The sequence below is a fragment of the Girardinichthys multiradiatus genome, chromosome 2, assembly GCF_021462225.1.
Source record: "Girardinichthys multiradiatus isolate DD_20200921_A chromosome 2, DD_fGirMul_XY1, whole genome shotgun sequence".
NCBI classification, from domain to species: Eukaryota; Metazoa; Chordata; class Actinopteri; order Cyprinodontiformes; family Goodeidae; genus Girardinichthys; species Girardinichthys multiradiatus.
In genome coordinates this window covers 1,137,841-1,157,910 of record NC_061795.1, presented here as the reverse complement: position 1 = coordinate 1,157,910, position 20,070 = coordinate 1,137,841, and the positions used below count along the sequence as shown (strand labels likewise).

General features: G+C 40.4%; 1 protein-coding gene across 2 annotated transcripts in view; it reads right to left on the bottom strand.

The window, feature by feature from the left end:
- The window catches only part of pik3c2a (phosphatidylinositol-4-phosphate 3-kinase, catalytic subunit type 2 alpha), a 68,750-nt gene that overhangs the window by 15,147 nt on the left and 33,533 nt on the right, over positions 1-20,070 (bottom strand). For both annotated transcript variants that reach the window (XM_047383684.1, XM_047383672.1), the window contains exons 5-21: positions 15,518-15,638; positions 12,982-13,093; positions 12,738-12,817; positions 12,604-12,667; positions 11,362-11,508; positions 11,234-11,267; positions 8,826-9,069; positions 4,935-5,057; positions 4,675-4,842; positions 4,418-4,535; positions 3,417-3,559; positions 1,746-1,937; positions 1,457-1,550; positions 1,252-1,346; positions 720-900; positions 535-639; positions 249-341 (exon numbers count right to left, since the gene is read on the bottom strand). In XM_047383684.1, coding sequence (XP_047239640.1) covers positions 249-341; positions 535-639; positions 720-900; positions 1,252-1,346; positions 1,457-1,550; positions 1,746-1,937; positions 3,417-3,559; positions 4,418-4,535; positions 4,675-4,842; positions 4,935-5,057; positions 8,826-9,069; positions 11,234-11,267; positions 11,362-11,508; positions 12,604-12,667; positions 12,738-12,817; positions 12,982-13,093; positions 15,518-15,638 — 2,114 coding nt within the window. The remainder of the gene's footprint in view (positions 1-248; positions 342-534; positions 640-719; positions 901-1,251; positions 1,347-1,456; positions 1,551-1,745; positions 1,938-3,416; positions 3,560-4,417; positions 4,536-4,674; positions 4,843-4,934; positions 5,058-8,825; positions 9,070-11,233; positions 11,268-11,361; positions 11,509-12,603; positions 12,668-12,737; positions 12,818-12,981; positions 13,094-15,517; positions 15,639-20,070) is intronic.

Genomic DNA, 20,070 nt, shown 5'->3' with positions numbered 1-20,070 from the left:
CTTCTGAAGGTGGTTGATTGCTGTAGATTTATTTAGGTGTATTAGAATAAAGGGGGCTGAATACAAATTTACACCACTCAGAGTTTTGTAAGATTATGAAACAATTTAAAAATTGCAATAAACTACACCGAAGCTTGTGTCTGAAACATAACAGAATGTAAAACAGATGTGGCTACTTTGCAAGGCACTGTGAGCTGAACGCATTTAATGGTGTTCCCTTGTTGGTGTGGCTGTGTATAATAGCAGACCTTAAACATGACATTGATTTCCTCTCCTAACGGATCAGCATTGACCAATGCCAGCTTAAGGGGAACTGCGTTGGAGTTGAAGAAGGAACAGGCCTACAAACAAGCATAAATGTTTTTTGAAGTCTTTTAATTATATTTGCAGGACAAATACACCATTTAACAAAGCTACTTGAATATGATCATAAAAACAAAACTCTGCTCATACGTTTAGCTCAAACGTAAGAGCTTTTCTATATATTTGTAATGAGTGTTGATTGAATCTAAGAACTGTTAATTCATAACCAACCTTGACGTTTAGCTCCTTTGCCACCAGACTCGGGATCAGGGGAAGTCGGCAGCTGTTTCTCTGGAAAAGGTTCTGAATATTTTCAAGACCCTCCTGCAGTGCCACCTAAACACACACAAGAAGTAAATCCACACACACAAAAAGCAGTCACTTATAACAGTGTGCTGTTTGACACAGAGACTGACCTGTCGGGTAGACCCCCCTGCCTGTCTGACCCTCTCGGCCACAGTTCCCAGCAGAGTGGCCAGGTGAGTCTGTTTTTCCAGCTCTGCCCTCAGTTTGCTTCCACCCAGACACAGCAGGGCACCCAGCACCAGCTCATAGCGCCGCCCCCAGGTAGAGTCCTGCACTGCATCTTTGAGTAGCCTGCAGCGATCACATGTATCCACCATAATTCAGCTTATAAACTCACACTTTGACTTTTTGTCATTGTAAACACAAAATAGCGTCAACTTGATTCCTGGTTCAGAATAAGACTGTTAAAAATGTTTAATTAATAAATGAACAACTGGCTAAGCACTTATTCAAGGCTATTAAGTCCAAATTGATTAAAATTATATAAATAATGCTGAATAACACACACATACATGTTCAATAGAATATTTGCTTGTAAAAGAAGTCGTTCTGGTATTTAAGTCAGGAATGTTTTTGGATCAGTTCACACAGAAGTAGCTGTTTGTGTATTTGGTGTGTAATTGAGAGCTACTGCAGACTCACCAGTACAGGTAGTGGGCTATATTAATGTTGCCTTGAGCTCTGGAGAGCAGGAACATGACGAGGGCGTTGTTTAGGTGACACTCAAACTTTATTGCCTAAAGGAGAGGACCGAAAAGATTCTGAATTTTAAAAAAAACATCTTATTATTGAAGTTCAGTTCAAAAATATTCACTCTACACTATAACGCATGTATTATTAGTTGTACCTGTACTAACTGTGGCAGGTAATCGGTAAGTTCGTCATCACTGCTCTTCTCAATCCAGCTTACAGCCACACTTCTCACTTCAGTATCTGCAAACCTACAAACAGACATAACGAACACACAGGCAACACATCAAAATTTCAGTTTCCCCTGACATTACAAACCTTGGCTGCTTCTAGGAAGGCAGAATCACATTTTCACAAACAAATGTGAAAATACCAAAATGTTATGCCATTTCAGCAATATAAAATGCATTCTAGTGTTAGGTATGAGATCTGTGTACAATACACACTTTGAGTCCAGTAACTCCAGTGCAGTGACTAGGGGCAGAGATGGCCAGCGATGCAGCAGGGAATGGATGTGACCCATGCTGGCCCAGTCCCAGCTGGGCGCACTGGCCAAGACCTTGGGAAGGCTGCTGGGATGGTCCCTGCGACAGTGGAGCCGATGGTCCCACAAGACCTGGTGATCGGAGCGCTTTAACCTGTAGACAATAAAAATAGGAACACGAAGGAGGTAACAATTCATTTATATTAAATAACCAATTTAAAACTTGTAAGTTATTGCATATTTAGGCTTATAGCAAAAAGCATTTTATATGGAATCTAAACAGAATTTCTTTAGGAAATAAATCAGCAGTTGGGTAAAACCTGCTGCATCTAGAGTTCCCTAAGTTTGAGTTGGTCACCCACTGGGGTCGGGAATCAACAAGTATAGGATCTTAAAACACTCTTCAAAAATTAAACCAAATAACAACAGTGATGATGGTAAAGCATATTTATGCCATAAATGTTAGATGGGATGAAAAAAAACTGAACTTCCAAATAGATAAAAGCAACATACTGACAGTTATTACTGTTTGCATTTTCCTTCCACAAGTGTTTTTAATTTACTTTTAATTTAAAAACAGATTAAATTCGGTCATGTTGTTCTTACAGTTTTAAGATTCACTCATATTTGAGTTGGGATCGGATCACACCAAAAAGTTAATATTATTCCAGCCAGATGAAAGATGCTGGTAACTCAAAAGATTACATTAAACCCAGATGTGGGCTACGCATATGCATGTTTTGTAATTAACTGTAAGATACCAGTGAAAGTGTGAGAGCTGCAGTTTCCTCCAGCTGTATAAAGCACAAGGTAAGAACTGGCTGCACTTTGAAATCTGCATTTATTACAGCTGCTTATCGTTTCATGTTTAACAACTTGTCCTTGGGTGAGATGTGGACGGCAGTGACACCTCTCAACATAAAACTAATGAACGTTGCATTTCTACCTATAGGAGCCACTCACCTTTCCCATTAGTAGATAGAAAAAAGACTTAAACGTTAGTTGCACTACTGGTGTACAAGTCTGTAGCTCTAGCTGTTGGAGAAATGAATGAGCAGGACAGAAACCAGGATGTTGGAGCCCATTGTGAAAGAGCGGTGTCTAAATGATCAGCTGAGTCTCATGGATGTTGGCAGCGAGGAGAAGAGATTTGGTTGGCAGCAGGAATTAGGAGCTTTTAGTTGGGGATGAAGCAGCTTGATGAGAACAGACACACTGGAGCAGCGTACACAACATACAAAAGCTAACAGAGCGATTTGGCAGCCAGTCAGATAGTTTAACATCTTCAATTAATTCTACAACAACCTCTGTATTTAGGGTGGTCCAAGAGCAAGTCTTTCTGTTCACAAAGGTAAAAAACAAATCAACCAGGGAACCAGGTAGAATAAAACATAAAGCTATTTATGTTTTATTTAGCATCAATGCAAACATTTTAAATAAGTTTTGAGAATAAATATCTTTAGGCCTCATATTCACAACATCCAGCAGCATTAACAAATAATGATTTTATTTGATGTCATTCCTCCAAACAAACAGAAGAGGGCGCTGGTAAACGAATTTGCTGAAACTGTTCCTTGTTTTGGAATTTCCATTTTCAGATATTTGGTAATGATGACGGTAATGATTCTCCTACCCAAAATTAGAGGCTCGGCTGCAGATTTTCTCCAGCTTTCGTCTCAGATCTGGATCCAGCTCTTCCAGTGTGTGGGGCTCAGGGCTGGGGGCCTCCTTGGGTCCAACATATAAAACATCTACTGCTGATTTGGGGAAGTCCACCTGATAGCGAAGACAGTAGCAGAACTGGCATTAGTTTATTCTCTCAGTGCAAACTGAAATTATTTACAAAACCATATATTCCTACACATATTTCATCTCAATAGTGCATACTTTTCCACACAGCTTGTTCTCATTTGTTATATTTGCACAAGTATACCGTGAACACAAAAGTTTGGAATGTTTTTCTGCCAGACAATTGTACAGTGGTTAGTGTTACTCAGGTGGGAAGGATGGAGGAAATGAAAGATGGAGAGAGAAAGAAAGAAAGTTAGGGAGGAAAGAAAAAATGAGTTGGGAAAGAAGAGGAAGTTTTCAGTTTCTTAATTGTCAGCCTGTCCTTGTTGGATTTAATGGTATGTTTTGAGTTATTGTCACCAAGCATGTCCTCTGTTCTGGTATCCAAATAATTCAATCTGTTCAACAACATTCTTCCACAGGTTCTGAACTTTCTCTACCTTCTCTCTAGTAAACTTTAGTCTGGCCTTCATGTTTTTCTTAAAGCACAAACGTTTCCTCCTTGTACACCGTCCATAAAAGCTGAACCTGTGCAGTTTGTAGAGGAATACACTTTCATACTGTTAGTTTTGACCGGTGGGGGCTCAATGTTTAATGGAAAGGGATGACAATAAAATAAAGTCATGGGTACACAACATCATCACACACTGAAAGCAACTAGCTGGGCTTCATACCCATTCCACCTTAACTGATTTATAGAAAGGAACCATGAAAGTGGGCAGTCTGATGTTTAAACAGGGCGAACGCTGAGTGACAGCGTTCTAATCATGTGCGCCTACTGTGATTTGCCTGAGTGTAATTTTAGCCATTTTAAGTAGGACTAAATAATCCCATTAAACGAACCTGTAAGATGATCCTTTCTGCAGGAACCTTCCTGCGGCTACTTGTAGCACTAGCTGCGCCAGCAGCTCCTTGAGCAGATGTCCACAGACATAAGAGCCTAGTGCCTCGTGCAAGTACTCTATTAAACACAGTGAGAAGATAACATTAGCTTAAAAAAACGATTGTTTTATGTTTAATCCTAATGACGAGAAACTCTTGAAAAGCTACATTTTCTGTTTAAAACACTTAAAGCAAGTGAGCTCCTTCCTCCTCCTCACCGTCTGAAGTCAAACAGGGGCATGGAGACTTTGCCTAAAAACTCTGGGGCTTTCCGTTGTTTGTTGGAATCTGGTGAGCCACTGGCATTCTGGTTCAGCACCCCAAATAGACTAAGGCTCAGTGTAGACTCCAGTGGGAGGACGGCTACAGCGATGGGGAAAATGATCCTTGGAGAGACAACACAGCGTCAGTAGCATGGTAGGTGGGTGAAAACAGCAGCATCTATAAACAACTATTGGGAAAAATAAAGATGACTTACAGTTCATCCCATTTGATGTGGTAAAAAAAGCTTTTATATGTGCCGACTCTCCTGGAATGGACTGGCTTGAACAGGTTTTTCCCATTGTGGGTGAGAGAACACATCAGGAAGTACTTCTCATAACTAAAAAAGATAACAAACAGTGTTAATGTGTAATATTTTACCCATGATTAACCACTATCTAGAAGCGACTGAATCAGATACAGCAACAAAAAGGTTTGACAGAATTATGCTGTTTCTATTTGAACTCTGATAACAGCAGTTGTGGGCAAGTTGCTGGGAAAAAGGCCTTGAAAGAACTCCTTTAAGATGATATTTTGAATGTGCTGGAGCAGTCTGTTAGAGCAAGTAAACACTATTCAGCTTAGAACATTTCAACTGAGTGTGTTGCTCAAAGGGATCTCAGAAAGTCTTTGTACCTGCCCACTGAGACCCAGTGGTCTAATCAGACTAATCTTAACAAGCTAAAATCCTGTGTGGGTGGATCATAGCAGCACTAATCAAGGAGGGTTGAAAATTCTCCTTATAGTCCTACAGTCACATACACTGCCTTGCAAAAGTATTCCCGCCGCTTGAACTTTTTCATATTATATCACATTGCAAACCACAACCTTCAATGTATATTTTAGAGATTTTGTGTTACAGACCAACACAAGTCTGTCATAAATGTCAAGTGGTAAGAAAATTGTATTCACAAAAATGTCAATAGAGGCATATTATTTTCAGCATCGTTTTATTCAGACACACCTAAATAAAATCCAGTGTAGCCTATTGTTCTTAGTCCACCTTTGTGTTATTTTATCTCTGTGTAAGTCCAGCTCTTCTGTTAAAAAACATTATTTAACAAGCATCATCATGAAGTCCAAAGCAAACAGATGACAGGTTCAGGGTGGAGTTGTAGAGAGGTTTAAAGCAGGGTTAGGTTATAAAACAATATATCGAGCTTTTTACACAAACCACTATTAAATCCATCATCTGTAAATGGATACAATATAGCATAAGTGCAAACCCATCATGGCCGCCCACCTGAACCAACAGGCCCAGGACAAGAGGACATTAGGCCTAATACCCCTACATCCGCTCTGCAGTCCGATTGGTCGCAAAGCTTCTGTGAAAGAATATTTGTCATTTGTGCCCGCCTTCTAGGGTCTGCCAGCACCATCCGCAGATATCTGTGTGCAGCCCAGACCTTTGTGACCGTGGTGACTGTTTAGACCAGCAGGGACATGGTTCTCCCATTCAGACATTGGTGCATATAAGGAAAAAGAAAATTCAGATCATGAGCTAAAGACGAAGAGCAGCAACGGCTCTGTTTTTATGAAATACAGGGTGGGGAGATTCTCCTCTTCTCAACATCTGGATAAGTTATCTCTCATGGACCACAAGTAAAAAAAATATTAATTAGAAAGCAGCCCAAAAGGCCCATAGTAACTCTGCAGGAGCTGCAGAGATCCATAGCTCAGGTGGCAAAATCTGTTGACGGGACAACAACCAGTCATGTACTACACAAATCCAACCTTTACGACATACTGGCAAAAGAAAAACAATTACTGAAACGAAACCACTAGTTTCGTTTGCATTTTCACAAAAGCCATGCAGGGGACAAAGCAAGCATATGGAGAAAGGTGCTTAGGTCAGATGAGACCATATTGGAACTCACTGTCCTCTTCTAAATATTTGGCCAGAGATACAAGGTACAAGTTTAGATGTTTATGTGTTAGAATGGCATAGTCAAAGTCCAGACTTAAACCCAGTTGAGGATCTGTGGCAAAGCTTTAAATTTGCCGTTCAGAGGTAATCCTCAACCAATCAGCCTCAGTTTTTAGCTATTTTACCATAAGGACAATGGACAGAAACATCAGTCCCTAAATGTTTAAGGTGGTGGAGACATTACAGCCCTAAACACTTGAAGCCATAACTGCAGAGAAAGGTGGATCTACAAAGCATTGACGCACGGGGGACCAAATATATATACATTCTATACCATTCATTTTTGCTTCACAATTAGGTGCTACTTTGCATGGACAGTTTACAAAGATCTGCCCCAAAACTAAATTACAGTTTGTGGTTGTGATGTGACAAAATGTGAGAAATGTTTAGTGGCTATTAATACTTTTGCATGTAAACTTTTAGTACATCTCACTCATTTGGATATAAAACGACATTTAAATGAACCAACCAACAAATATGTAAATCAGAAGTAGAAATGAGCAAATCATTCATTTAAATGCTTTGAATAAACGTCCGCTGTGAAGGAAGTATTTCCCAGCAACATGTAAGGTCACATCTGTGTGAGACGTCGCCGGATTAATCTCAATGGATAAACAAGCAGCAAGCAGAAACACCTGGACCACAGTCTATATACACTTGACATTTAACAGTCAATAGTGTAACATTAACACTGCATTGCCTTCAGTAAGATGTGAGGCAATAATACCCATGATAAAGCATTTGTTTTGTTTCCACAAGTCTAAAAATAAACTCGCTTTAACTAATGACAGATCCATGCATGTGACTATGGAGAAAAACAACAAGTAAATCAGAAGCACATTTATGCTGCAACAAGCCTGAGCCACTGTTTCGTGCCATCTGTGTTGGCAGCCCAGTACTACTTCTGCTGGCTCACAAGCTGCCAATGTGGCGAGGCTACAGATGGATGACACACGAGCCACAACAATGCTAAACACTTCGACCTCAATAAAGCACCATTATAGTAGCGCCACAACAGATATGAGCTTCTGCTGCTTGTCTGCGAGGGGAAAGTACTGAGTCAGTGTGTCCCGCTCTGGCCTTGGGTTGCAAAGAGCTCAATGTTTTTTGAGGCATCTTTGGAATGGCTGTCATTGTGGCCATATTTGCTCCTGGCTTAAAATAGTTGCTGGAAGAGGCTGAGCACTGAAGTAAAAAGGCCTGAAAGCTGACCACAGAACTACCACGGAAGAAGGTAAAACAGGTTTGTAAAAGTACCACTTTTTAAACTGCTTCCATCCCGAAGCCAGGAGTACTGCTCCAACAATTCCTGTTATTTCATATCAAAATAGTTTTTTAAGAGGTCTAAACTGGGTTTTACATTGTGTATCCTAACAAAGAGGGAAAAACACTAATTTAGCTCTCTGAACCTGTACAGGGTGCTTGTCACTGATCCTGGTCACTGATGTGTAACAGAGCTGCGAATGGAAAATAAGGATCAGATCTGCTTTTCTCTCTCTCTCACACACACACACACACACACACACACACACACACACACACACACACACACACACACACACACACACACAGGAGATCAAGTCTGGTGTGAAATGAGATGCTTGCATGGAAAAATAAGACACAAGGAGCAACACCAGAGCTGCTTGGTAGAAGGAATCCAGGGTCGCTGCTGTGATGGCGCAGCTCAAGAAACCAACCTGTAGCTTTATAACACCACAGCAATAAAACACTCAGCTTTTTACTAAATGCTTACCAACTAAATGATTAACAAACTCAAATATTTTACAGAACTTTTATTTTATTTGTTGCTCGATTCTTATTTTCAGGTTGCGCTCAGTGTGGCATTCAACAATAACGGGATTGAAATTCTGAAAGAGGGAATTAGATGAATAAAAGCTAAAGAATTGGAAAACTTAACCTGAAGAAAGTTGGATCAAACTGTGGAAAATTAAATGTACTGGTTTGACTACATGCAGATTACACTGGATACAGGGCCATGATGTTCTGTAGATCAAATGCTCCACTTTAAGGCCAACTGTACAACTGTACAACAAGGGAACAATAACCAAATAATGTGAACATGACATTTTGCTGCTGAACAATGATTCATATATGACGATATTATGTGAGTTTCAGCTTTTATGTTTGTATTGAATCTCTTCAGTGTTACTGCTGTTTTACCTGCTGACCCAGTGGCCTGGGATCCCATGCAGTGCGAACAGAGTAAACTGAAGGTGGTCGGTGGTGCCAGAAGCTTCTTTGCTGCTCCTCACCTCCACAGCCCCACCTTCATCTGTGGACTGGGCTATAGTGGGTAAGCTGAAGGATGGTGAAGGGGGGCAGAAGGAGCGCAGGTAGAGCTTGACCAGGTTGTAGACAGCCGTTGTTAGTAAGGCCATGCTCTCCTCCACAGGACTAGAGCCACCTGTCAGGGGGTCAGGATTGGGTCAGTGCGAGTCTTTAGTGATGCAAGGATAAGAATGTAATTGATGAGAATATTATTATGCCTTGCAAAAACAACCATACACCTTGAACCATTTTTTTATTATCTCAATTTGACTTTAAGGTTATAGGCAGCTCATGCAGATCATTAGGGTCCAACCCAGTCTCAAGACCTTTGCAGCATGAATGTTCAATGCATGGGACATTGCTTTCTAAGCTAACCCTGCTTTAACCTTCTCCACCGCATTTGACTTCTAAAAGGCAATTATTTGGTTCATACTGGAGTATTAAGAGTAAACGGTGCTGAATGCAAATGTCCATCATACTTTTCTTCTAGTTTGTAACAAATGTTGAAAGCATGACAAAACACAATATTTTTAATGATTTCAATGTGAAAAAGGCTCAAGGGTGTGAATACTTTGCAAGGAACTGTACAGGTCCTTCTCAAAAAATTAGCATATTGTGATAAAGTTCATTATTTTCTATAATGTAATGATGAAAATTTAACATTCATATATTTTAGATTCATTGCACACTAACTGAAATATTTCAGGTCTTTTATTGTCTTAATACGGATGATTTTGGCGTACAGCTCATGAAAACCCAAAATTTCTATCTCACAAAATTAGCATATTTCATCCAACCAATAAAAGAAAAGTGTTTTTAATACAAAAAACGTCAACCTTCAAATAATCATGTACAGTTATGCACTCAATACTTGGTCGGGAATCCTTTGGCAGAAATGACTGCTTCAATGCGGCGTGGCATGGAGGCAATCAGCCTGTGGCACTGCTGAGGTCTTATGGAGGCCCAGGATGCTTCGATAGCGGCCTTTAGCTCATCCAGAGTGTTGGGTCTTGAGTCTCTCAACGTTCTCTTCACAATATCCCACAGATTCTCTATGAGGTTCAGGTCAGGAGAGTTGGCAGGCCAATTGAGCACAGTGATACCATGGTCAGTAAACCATTTACCAGTGGTTTTGGCACTGTGAGCAGGTGCCAGGTCGTGCTGAAAAATGAAATCTTCATCTCCATAAAGCTTTTCAGCAGATGGAAGCATGAAGTGCTCCAAAATCTCCTGATAGCTAGCTGCATTGACCCTGCCCTTGATAAAACACAGTGGATCAACACCAGCAGCTGACACGGCACCCCAGACCATCACTGACTGTGGGTACTTGACACTGGACTTCTGGCATTTTGGCATTTCCTTCTCCCCAGTCTTCCTCCAGACTCTGGTACCTTGATTTCCGAATGACATGCAGAATTTGCTTTCATCCGAAAAAAGTACTTTGGACCACTGAGCAACAGTCCAGTGCTGCTTCTCTGTAGCCCAGGTCAGGTGCTTCTGCCGCTGTTTCTGGTTCAAAAGTGGCTTGACCTGGGGAATGCGGCACCTGTAGCCCATTTCCTGCACACGCCTGTGCACGGTGGCTCTGGATGTTTCTACTCCAGACTCAGTCCACTGCTTCCGCAGGTCCCCCAAGGTCTGGAATCGGCCCTTCTCCACAATCTTCCTCAGGGTCCGGTCACCTCTTCTCGTTGTGCAGCGTTTTCTGCCACACTTTTTCCTTCCCACAGACTTCCCACTGAGGTGCCTTGATACAGCACTCTGGGAACAGCCTATTCGTTCAGAAATGTCTTTCTGTGTCTTACCCTCTTGCTTGAGGGTGTCAATAGTGGCCTTCTGGACAGCAGTCAGGTCGGCAGTCTTACCCATGATTGGGGTTTTGAGTGATGAACCAGGCTGGGAGTTTTAAAGGCCTCAGGAATCTTTTGCAGGTGTTTAGAGTTAACTCGTTGATTCAGATGATTAGGTTCATAGCTCGTTTAGAGACCCTTTTAATGATATGCTAATTTTGTGAGATAGGAATTTAGGGTTTTCATGAGCTGTATGCCAAAATCATCCGTATTAAGACAATAAAAGACCTGAAATATTTCAGTTAGTGTGCAATGAATCTAAAATATATGAATGTTAAATTTTCATCATGACATTATGGAAAATAAGGAACTTTATCACAATATGCTAATATTTTGAGAAGGACCTGTATGTATGAGTGAAAAAATGTGATTGAAAACACAGCAGATACGTTTTTGGCAGCATGGGGTGATCGCAGGTTATGTGTGACTGTATGTATGCACATAACTTACTATTTGATGACTGACCAGGTGATGTTGACCCCAACTAGAAAGCAATGCATGCTGGTCTTAGAAATGACATGATCTTATCTCAACACCACCACCAAATCTGTTAGCACATGTACTTCTGAAGAGCCCACCTTAGGCGAATGTGTCCTGGCTAAATTGACCGAGTGACGTAGTCTCTTAATGGCTTCTGAAATGGACTGTGTCTCCACCTCATCTAGAGCACAGCACAGGTTCTTTACTGTCTGCACCACCCGGTCAACGTTCTTGTACTGGGTACTCTGGACAGAAGACATGGAACAAAAAAAGGTCTTAATCTGTTCCTTGCTCTAATTTAAAAGGTGCTTTTCATGGTCTTACATTGAACACATTTGGAACAAAACCAGGGTTTGATCTGGCAGAAATCCTTTTAGGTAATTTGAAAAACATGTTCTAATAATTTCACTTATTATCATTTCTTGGTATTTTTATGCAATATGCTGGTAACTGTAAGGGTGTACCGATATATAAAACTCTCAAGACAAGATGAGACACGATATTAAGTTCATGAGAACGAGACGCGATATTAATGATACTTTGAATAAAACTTTAAAGATCAGCTGATGTGGGGCACGGCGCTAGTGGTGTGGGGGTTAAGCGCGCGACCATGCGCAGAGGCTACAGTCCTCGATATGGCTGTCCTGGGTTTGAGTCACGGATCTGGCGACCTTTGCCGGATGTCTCCCCCTCCCTTTGCCCTCTTTCCTGTCTACCTGCTGTCGGAAAACCGAAACAAAATAATAATAATAATAATAAAGGCCTCTAGTGCCACAAAAAATACTAAAAGGAGATTGGATGAGGTGCAAAGGCATTTTCGGCGTTGTCTGTCCTTTCGGTATTGTCTTTGAAGGTGCTGCTGATTTAAACATGATCCTCTAGTGGTTCTGATGGTGTCTTTGCATTGTGCTAGTGTTAGACGCGGTGTACAGTAATATTTTTCTGCAGTGGTTACATTCTGTCCATGTCTTGTCTGTCACCATTTATTATTTCTCCAGGAAACCCAAAATGCTGCGAAACCAATGACTTAAGAGTAGTTGGGGCATCTTCTACTACAAATCCATTAGGAGAAGCCATTCTGACTGCAACTAGCTAGTGCTCGTGAGATAGCGGACACCTCAATGAGAAATATCGTTATGTTTTAACATCGTGAGATCTCATTAGACGAGTTGTTGTTACACCCCTAGTTAGCAGGAAGTGCAAATTAATGTTAATGTATACAAGGAACAAGAAAAAGGTTAAACTATAAATATTATGTTACAAAATCATCCTATTTTAGGTTAGAATAGGTTAGAAATTTCTATCCCTTCTCCTCAAGCTTGTACAGGGAGAACATGTACCTCATTTTCTAAGCAGATGTTGACTTGATTGTGATAGCCCTCCAAATAGTCAGCGAGACCTTGTCTGCAAAAAGATAAAGATTGTTAAACCAGTTTTCCGCATTTGCTTCCCAACCACTGAGGGACTCATGTACCTGGTGACATTCTCCCTAAAAGGCCTATCCACATGGCTAAGATGTTTCTCAAGGTCAATTCGAGAGTTGTCATCTTCTGCCTGCAACAAGAAAAATAAAAAGAGATTGGATCAAACACAACACAGAAATGAAATATTATGACAGCTCATAACTTTACCAAATGTATATTAGATTTGATCAGTGTCCAGCAGTGGGACAAGATGTTAACTTTCTTATGTTTCAGGTAACTGAAAGAGGAACTTACACTTCGGGCCAAGTCCCTCCTCATGGTGGAGTGAGACAGCAGCTGTAATGTAATCTCATTCTCCCACTTCCGGCAGTTCTGGATGTACTCATGGCTGCCTAGGCTGTGTTTACTGTAGTACAGGGTGGCAAAGACCCAGTGTTAGAGATATCACAATCCTAGAGATCCAAAGTAACAATGTGGACTCACTAACAACAGACACAGCACAGTCAACTATTCACTTGGCTGGTGTCCATTGTGATATGCTTTAATTAAACCACAGACTGTAAAAACGCTCCAATATCAGAGGTACAGTTAAGGACATGAATTAGATGACACCAGTGAGGAAAAACTGTAAGAAAACATAATGTTCCCTTGTGCTCATCACCATAATAAACCCCGGACAGAAACCACTGCTCCACAAAGCTGCATTCAGCAAGGAAGTTTAGGCTTTTTCTATGAGTGAATTTATTGTAAATTAATTTTTAACTTGAGATTTTATACCCTGAATTTATGTTTTAGGCTCTTATTTTAAAAAAGTAAGGAAGGCAGTAGGTCAGCTGAGCTGACAGTGGATCAAATCGCTCTGCAACAAAAGCAAAGGAAAATTAGAACTTGATCATTTCTCAGCTAAACAAAGACTCTTTGAAGCTGTTTCAGATTTATAAAACCTTTTTTTAGTGAAAACACAAAAAAGCGAATTTTAAATGTTTTTGTTTTTTTTTTGCATTAGGACCTTAGAATTAGACAAGAAGGTAAAATGCAACATTTAGAGAAGTCCGTGGTTCTCAATCTAAAGTAGAGGTACCACTGATGGTACTTGGGCTGCATTAAGAGATTCTCAGGACAAAATAAAGGTAATTATTTTCAAGGTACATTTGAGCAGATTAAGTGAGTATATCTAATACACATCAAGAGCTAGAACAATGATTTGTTCAAGCACACTGATCTTTGCTTAATAAGGGCAGAGGAGGAAATTTTGAGAACTCCCAGTATAAACTCAGGCGATCTGATCTGGGAACCACATTAAACTGAACTTAGATGTGCTCCGGTCCCAAGTTTAAAAGCCAGTTGGATTTGCTATATGATATGTTCTGTAACCAGACTAACTGCTATAACCAAAAAGCCTTGATTAATGATGTTTCTCTGCAGTTTGTAACATGGTCATCAAAAGAGGCTCTACAGTACTGTTTATTTGTGTCAGAAAGACTTATTAAAAAGGTCCATGTTGCCAGACTGGAGGTCTTATATGCAAGACGACCATATTGGATCATGAGGTAGGGATGGTGAGAAACCTCAGGTTATCCTATTCTGGATTTCAACTTTCTGTTCATTTTTCCTCATTTAAATTTAAACAATTTGAACTTTGGAGGAAAAAAGGACAATTACATCATATCCATGAACCTACATGGGACAACAGTGGCAACAATGGTAGGGGTTCGTCCTGTCACCGGTTCGGCTGCCGGTTGGAACCCCTCGCTCTGTCTGTCTCAGTTGTTGTGTCCTTGGGCAAGACACTTCACCAGATTTCCCTGCTGATGGTGGTCAGTGTGTGAATGGGTGGATGACTAATTGTTGTGTAAAGCGCTTGGGGTCTCTGGAGACTTAATAAAGCGCTATACAAGTGCGGGCCATTGGATGTGATTTCTTTAAATTGCTTTTTTAATGACTTAATACAACAACCTGACAAGTCCAAAGTCCTGTTTTACTACCGTTTTTAAAGTCAGTCGGGACAGTGGTAAAACTGGTACTAAATGAACAGGTACGTGTTAGAAAAGGCTTGAGAACCACTGTTCTACACGGATTATAGATTCCTAGATGGAAACCTTAAATGTAGAAGTAAAAAGACATCAAATTTAATTCTTACTTTCCCTGAAAACAGCTACAATCACATCTCAATTTGATAAACTGAATATCGTATATTGTCTTGTATGATGAGTTGGATAACACTCCTACTCACTACATTACTTATGCAGAAATTTGGCATTCTATTTAAAGTGCAAAGACCTAACATTATCTTGAGAGGGCCGGTGTTACTATGATTGTTGTTAAAATAATGATGAATTAGTAGCTGAAAAGCTTGTTTGAAAGTAGCTGAAGAAACTTGGAACTTCTTATTTAGGATTGGTGTTTAAGGTTCTGTGGTAATTGCAGAGGGACATAGTGCTGAATGTAAAGCCATTAAGAGCAGGGAAGGCATCAGGCTCTAAAGATGACTTCCACTCTATGATTGCATATTCATCCTCAACATTTGTCAGATTAAGTATGCAACATTTAACTTTGAACAGTTAAGTGAACGGTGGCCTGCTAAGGAGAGCAGCAGTTGCCATGAATCTCAGATAAAAGGCAGTGGAGGAGGTTGAAGGAAGATATAAAAAAAAACATCCACCATTTTTATTTGTACAAGACGTGGGTGGATGCCAAAATAAGAGCAATACGCTAAAAGAGATGAAAAAGAGACAGAAGGACATAAAAAACAAATAAAAACCCTGTAAATCCCCATAGGTAGATAGGTTACTTAGACTTCCAGATATGTTACAGTTGTGGAAATACTCACTTCTGCAGAACTTCCTCCCGACCACAGACTTTGAGCAAATAACTGGAGAAGTCCACCTGGTCCAGGTCATCATGAACCCAGCAGAGAGTCTGACTGATCAACAGCTCCACTGGAGAACTCACTAGAGAGTGAATAAAGGGATGAGATGTTTCAGAAACAGGAACTGAGATAAGGTGAAGGAGACAGAGGATAAAGGAGGATCTCAAATACTTGGTTATCTCAATGCCGCAGCATTTAACATTAATATTGCAAAGAACTGCTTGAACTGCAACATAAATTAGCCAATTACAAAAGTAATGTTTATATAATACCTATATTTGTTGATGTTTAATACAGTAGAAAATGTTTTAGGAGGGCATTAAGATGCTCTGGTTAGGTCAGTAGGACAGTAGAACGAAGTTGTTTTTATGTTGAGAAAGAAGCTGAAGTCAGATGAAAATATTGAATACAGTTTCTCTCAGAAGATGGATAGATTAATTCCCTGGGGTCTATTTCTGCAATGAATCCACAGGAGAAAGAGTCAAGTGAGATATTTAACTGCTTATTCCAAGTCATATTATTATTGCAACATTCGGCACCATTATCAGGTTTACCTAATATTACGCCGCCCTACCAAGGCATTAAAAAGAGTTACATTTTGTTTTAAGTCATACCTTTCCTACAATTCAAAGTCCTTTTAAGAAGATTCTAGAGAAAGTGGCCAGACGTTTCCACTACCCCCGACTTGTTCCTGCCCACTGCCTGTCAGCTGGCTTAGAGAACGCTCCTACACTTTTAATTCACTTAGAAAAAAGACAAATTGGATTGTTTAGGAATATTTTTGTTGTGAAAAACAGTTAAAGGGTGAAAACTAAAGAAGTGCCACCTGTCACCCTCATTTAAGTGACATGTTTTTCAGTTTAATTGCCAAACTGAAAGCAGCATGTCTTAAGCAGCTGACTGCGTTCTGATATACACTGCCTGGCCAAAAAAAAAGTCGCCACCAAAAAAAAAAAGGTCACACCCTCTAATATTTCGTTGAACCGCCTTTAGCTTTGATTACGGCTCCATTCGCTGTGGCTTTGTTTCGATGAGCTTCTGCAACGTCACAAGATTTATTTCCACCCAGTGCTGCATTCATTTTTCACCAAGATCTTACATTGATGACGGTAGAGTCTGACCACTGGGCTTCTCCAGCACATCCCAAAGATTCTCAATGGGGTTAAGGTCTGGACTCTGTGGTGGCCAATCCATGTGTGAGAATGATGTCTCATGCTCCCTGAACCACTCTTTCACAATTGGAGCTCGATGAATCCTGGCATTGTCATCTTGGAATATGCCCGTACCATCAGGAAAGAAAAAAACCATTGATGGAATAATCTGGTCATTCAGTATATTCAGGTAGTCAGCTGACCTCATTCTTTGAACACATACTGTTGCTGAACCCAGACCTGACCAACTGCAGCAACCCCAGATCATAGCACTGCCCTCACTGGCTGGTACAGTAGGCACCAGGCATGATGGGGGCATCACTTTACCATCCTCTCTTCTTGCCCTGATGCGCCCATCACTCTGGAACAGGGTCAATCTGGACTCATCAGACCATATGACCTTCTTCCATTGCTCCAGAGTCCAATCTTTATGCTCCTTAGCAAATTGAAGCCTTTTTTCCAGTTAGCCTCACTGATTAGTGGTTTTCTTGAGGCTATACAACTGTTCAGTCCCAATCTCTTGAGTTCCCTTCACATTGTGCGTATGGAAGGCTCTTACTTTCACTATTAAACGTAACCTGGAGTTCTACTGTTGTTTGTCTTCGATTTGATTTCACCAAATGTTTAAGTGATCGTCGATCACGATCATTCAGGATTTTTTCCCGGCCACATTTCTTCCTCAAAGACTATGGGTCCCCACTATCCTTCTAGTTTTTAATAATGTTTTGGACAGTTCTTAACTCAGTTTTGGTAGTTTCTACAATCTCCTTAGATGTTTTCTCTGCTTGATGCACGCCAATGATTTGACTTCTGAAACAGACTGAGATCTTTTCCACGACCTCAGGATGTGTCTTTCAACATGGCTGTTTAAGAAATGAGAAGCAACTCATTGCACCAGTTGGGGTTAAATAACTTGTTGCCAGCTGAAACATAATCGCCCCTGCAGTAATTATCCAATGGGAAGCTGGTACCTAGTTGCTTAGTTAAATCTAGGTAGCGACTTCCTTTTTTTGGCCAGGCAGTGTAGTTCAAGGGTAACTCGAAGAGCAGAATTGCAAAAGGTATAGTATTCTTCACAATAGGCTCATTTATTGGAAAGCTATTACTACATTTCAATTAAATTTGGTGGATGTTTGAGTCAAAATAAAAATAAAAAAATCTTACAGATAAAAATATAACAAAACATTAACAGATTATATATATTTTTAGCAGCAAAACAAAAAATAGTTTATTGCTTATAAAGCAATTAGATCATGTTATACATTGTGTATAAGATTTTTGTGTAAATAGCAAGACTATGAACCTATGACAGTCTCATATTAGTCCATGCAAAAATTAGACCAGGAAGGGATCAACATATGATGCTTTGTTTGGCTGGGTGTATAAGTTTTATCAGAAACCTATATAAACCTAGATACCTATAAACATTCCATTCATAATAGCTGAGTTGTGCCAAAAATAAGAACATAGAGTTTAAGTTGTAAAATGTTACATTTTTTTCCAGGTCTAAAATGTCCTAAAATAACATCTCTATTACTTCATAAAATCATATCAGGTTATATAAGACGAATACCTTCTATTAAAAATAAATATGTTCTCAAATAAATAGACATCACAGCAGAATGCTGAGTGATCAAACTGACTGAGGGGGTGAGAGGTCAGCGTCCATCCAGAAGAGGACTGGGTGGAGATCATAACCTGACACACTGCAGATTACTCTGCTGCTAATCCACTTGGCCAGACATGTACTATACACAAACAGAGAGAGTCTGCACCCAGAAACAATTCGGCATCTACGCTCAGGTTACTTCACAGACAAACACAGCAGAGACCACCTCTGACTCCAGCAACAACAAACCACCACCCTTCAGAGGAATGGACTTCTCTCACTACTTCAGAATCAGCGGTGGTGCTGGCAACAATACAAATGCAATACACCGGTGTTTCTAACAGAATAGTAAGGCCATGTCTAACTCTGCTAGTGTTCACGGAAGAGTGATCTACCAGGAAACTTCCTGTCTCTCACCGTGTTAATTTTTCCCACATGGTGCTGGCAGAGGAACAAAGGAACAAATATTTTAATGGCAACACAGAACATATTTGAGCCCAATCAGGAGTAAATCCACCACAACTGTTTATTAACCAGTAAAATAACTGACTTGATGGATTTCAGATTTTATGTAGTAGCTAATGAGAGAGCACATAAAGCCAGAAGTCACTCAGCACTTGGTGAGTCTACAAGGCAAACATTGGAAAGACATGAACAGGATGGCTGTAATCCCACCGTGACAAAACAAACAAAGATTTCTGCGTCTGTAGCAGCTCCTACAGGCAAACAGATGTTCAGACAGAACGAAGCAGACACGGTAACTCCTGGAATATTGATTTGGTCAGTTCAGAAGTAGAGGTCGTCGTTCATCAGTGTCAGCTGCTTTACTGTTCATGAAATTAACAACAGGCACACTAAAGGGGCAACAACGAGATGACCCCACAAACAGGAATGGTTTTCCAAGTGGAGGCCACAGATATGTTTTGTTTTTTTAAGCTTTTCAGTAGTTTTGCATTTGACCAGGGTCAGTGTCACTACTGCTAACAAGAGGCGATACCTGGACCCTACAGAGGTTGCACAGGCAGTCCAACTCCACCAGGATGGTACATCAATACATGTCGTTGCACAGGAATACAAATGAGTAGATTTTAGAGCGCAGTGGAGCTGCATTTGGTGTGGAAGCCCCCGAAACACCTTTAACCGCAGGTAAAAATTATACAGGTCCTTCTCAAAATATTAGCATATTGTGATAAAGTTCATTATTTTCCATAATGTCATGATGAAAATTTAACATTCATATATTTTAGATTCATTGCACACTAACTGAAATATTTCAGGTTTTTTATTGTCTTAATATGGATGATTTTGGCATACAGCTCATGAAAACCCAAAATTCCTATCTCACAAAATTAGCATATCATTAAAAGGGTCTCTAAACGAGCTATGAACCTAATCATCTGAATCAACGAGTTAACTCTAAACACCTGCAAAAGATTCCTGAAGCCTTTAAAACTCCCAGCCTGGTTCATCACTCAAAACCCCAATCATGGGTAAGATTGCCGACCTGACTGCTGTCCAGAAGGCCACTATTGACACCCTCAAGCAAGAGGGTAAGACACAGAAAGACATTTCTGAACCAATAGGCTGTTCCCAGAGTGCTGTATCAAGGCACCTCAGTGGGAAGTCTGTGGGAAGGAAAAAGTGTGGCAGAAAACGCTGCACAACGAGAAGAGGTGACCGGACCCTGAGGAAGATTGTGGAGAAGGGCCGATTCCAGACCTTGGTGGACCTGCGGAAGCAGTGGACTGAGTCTG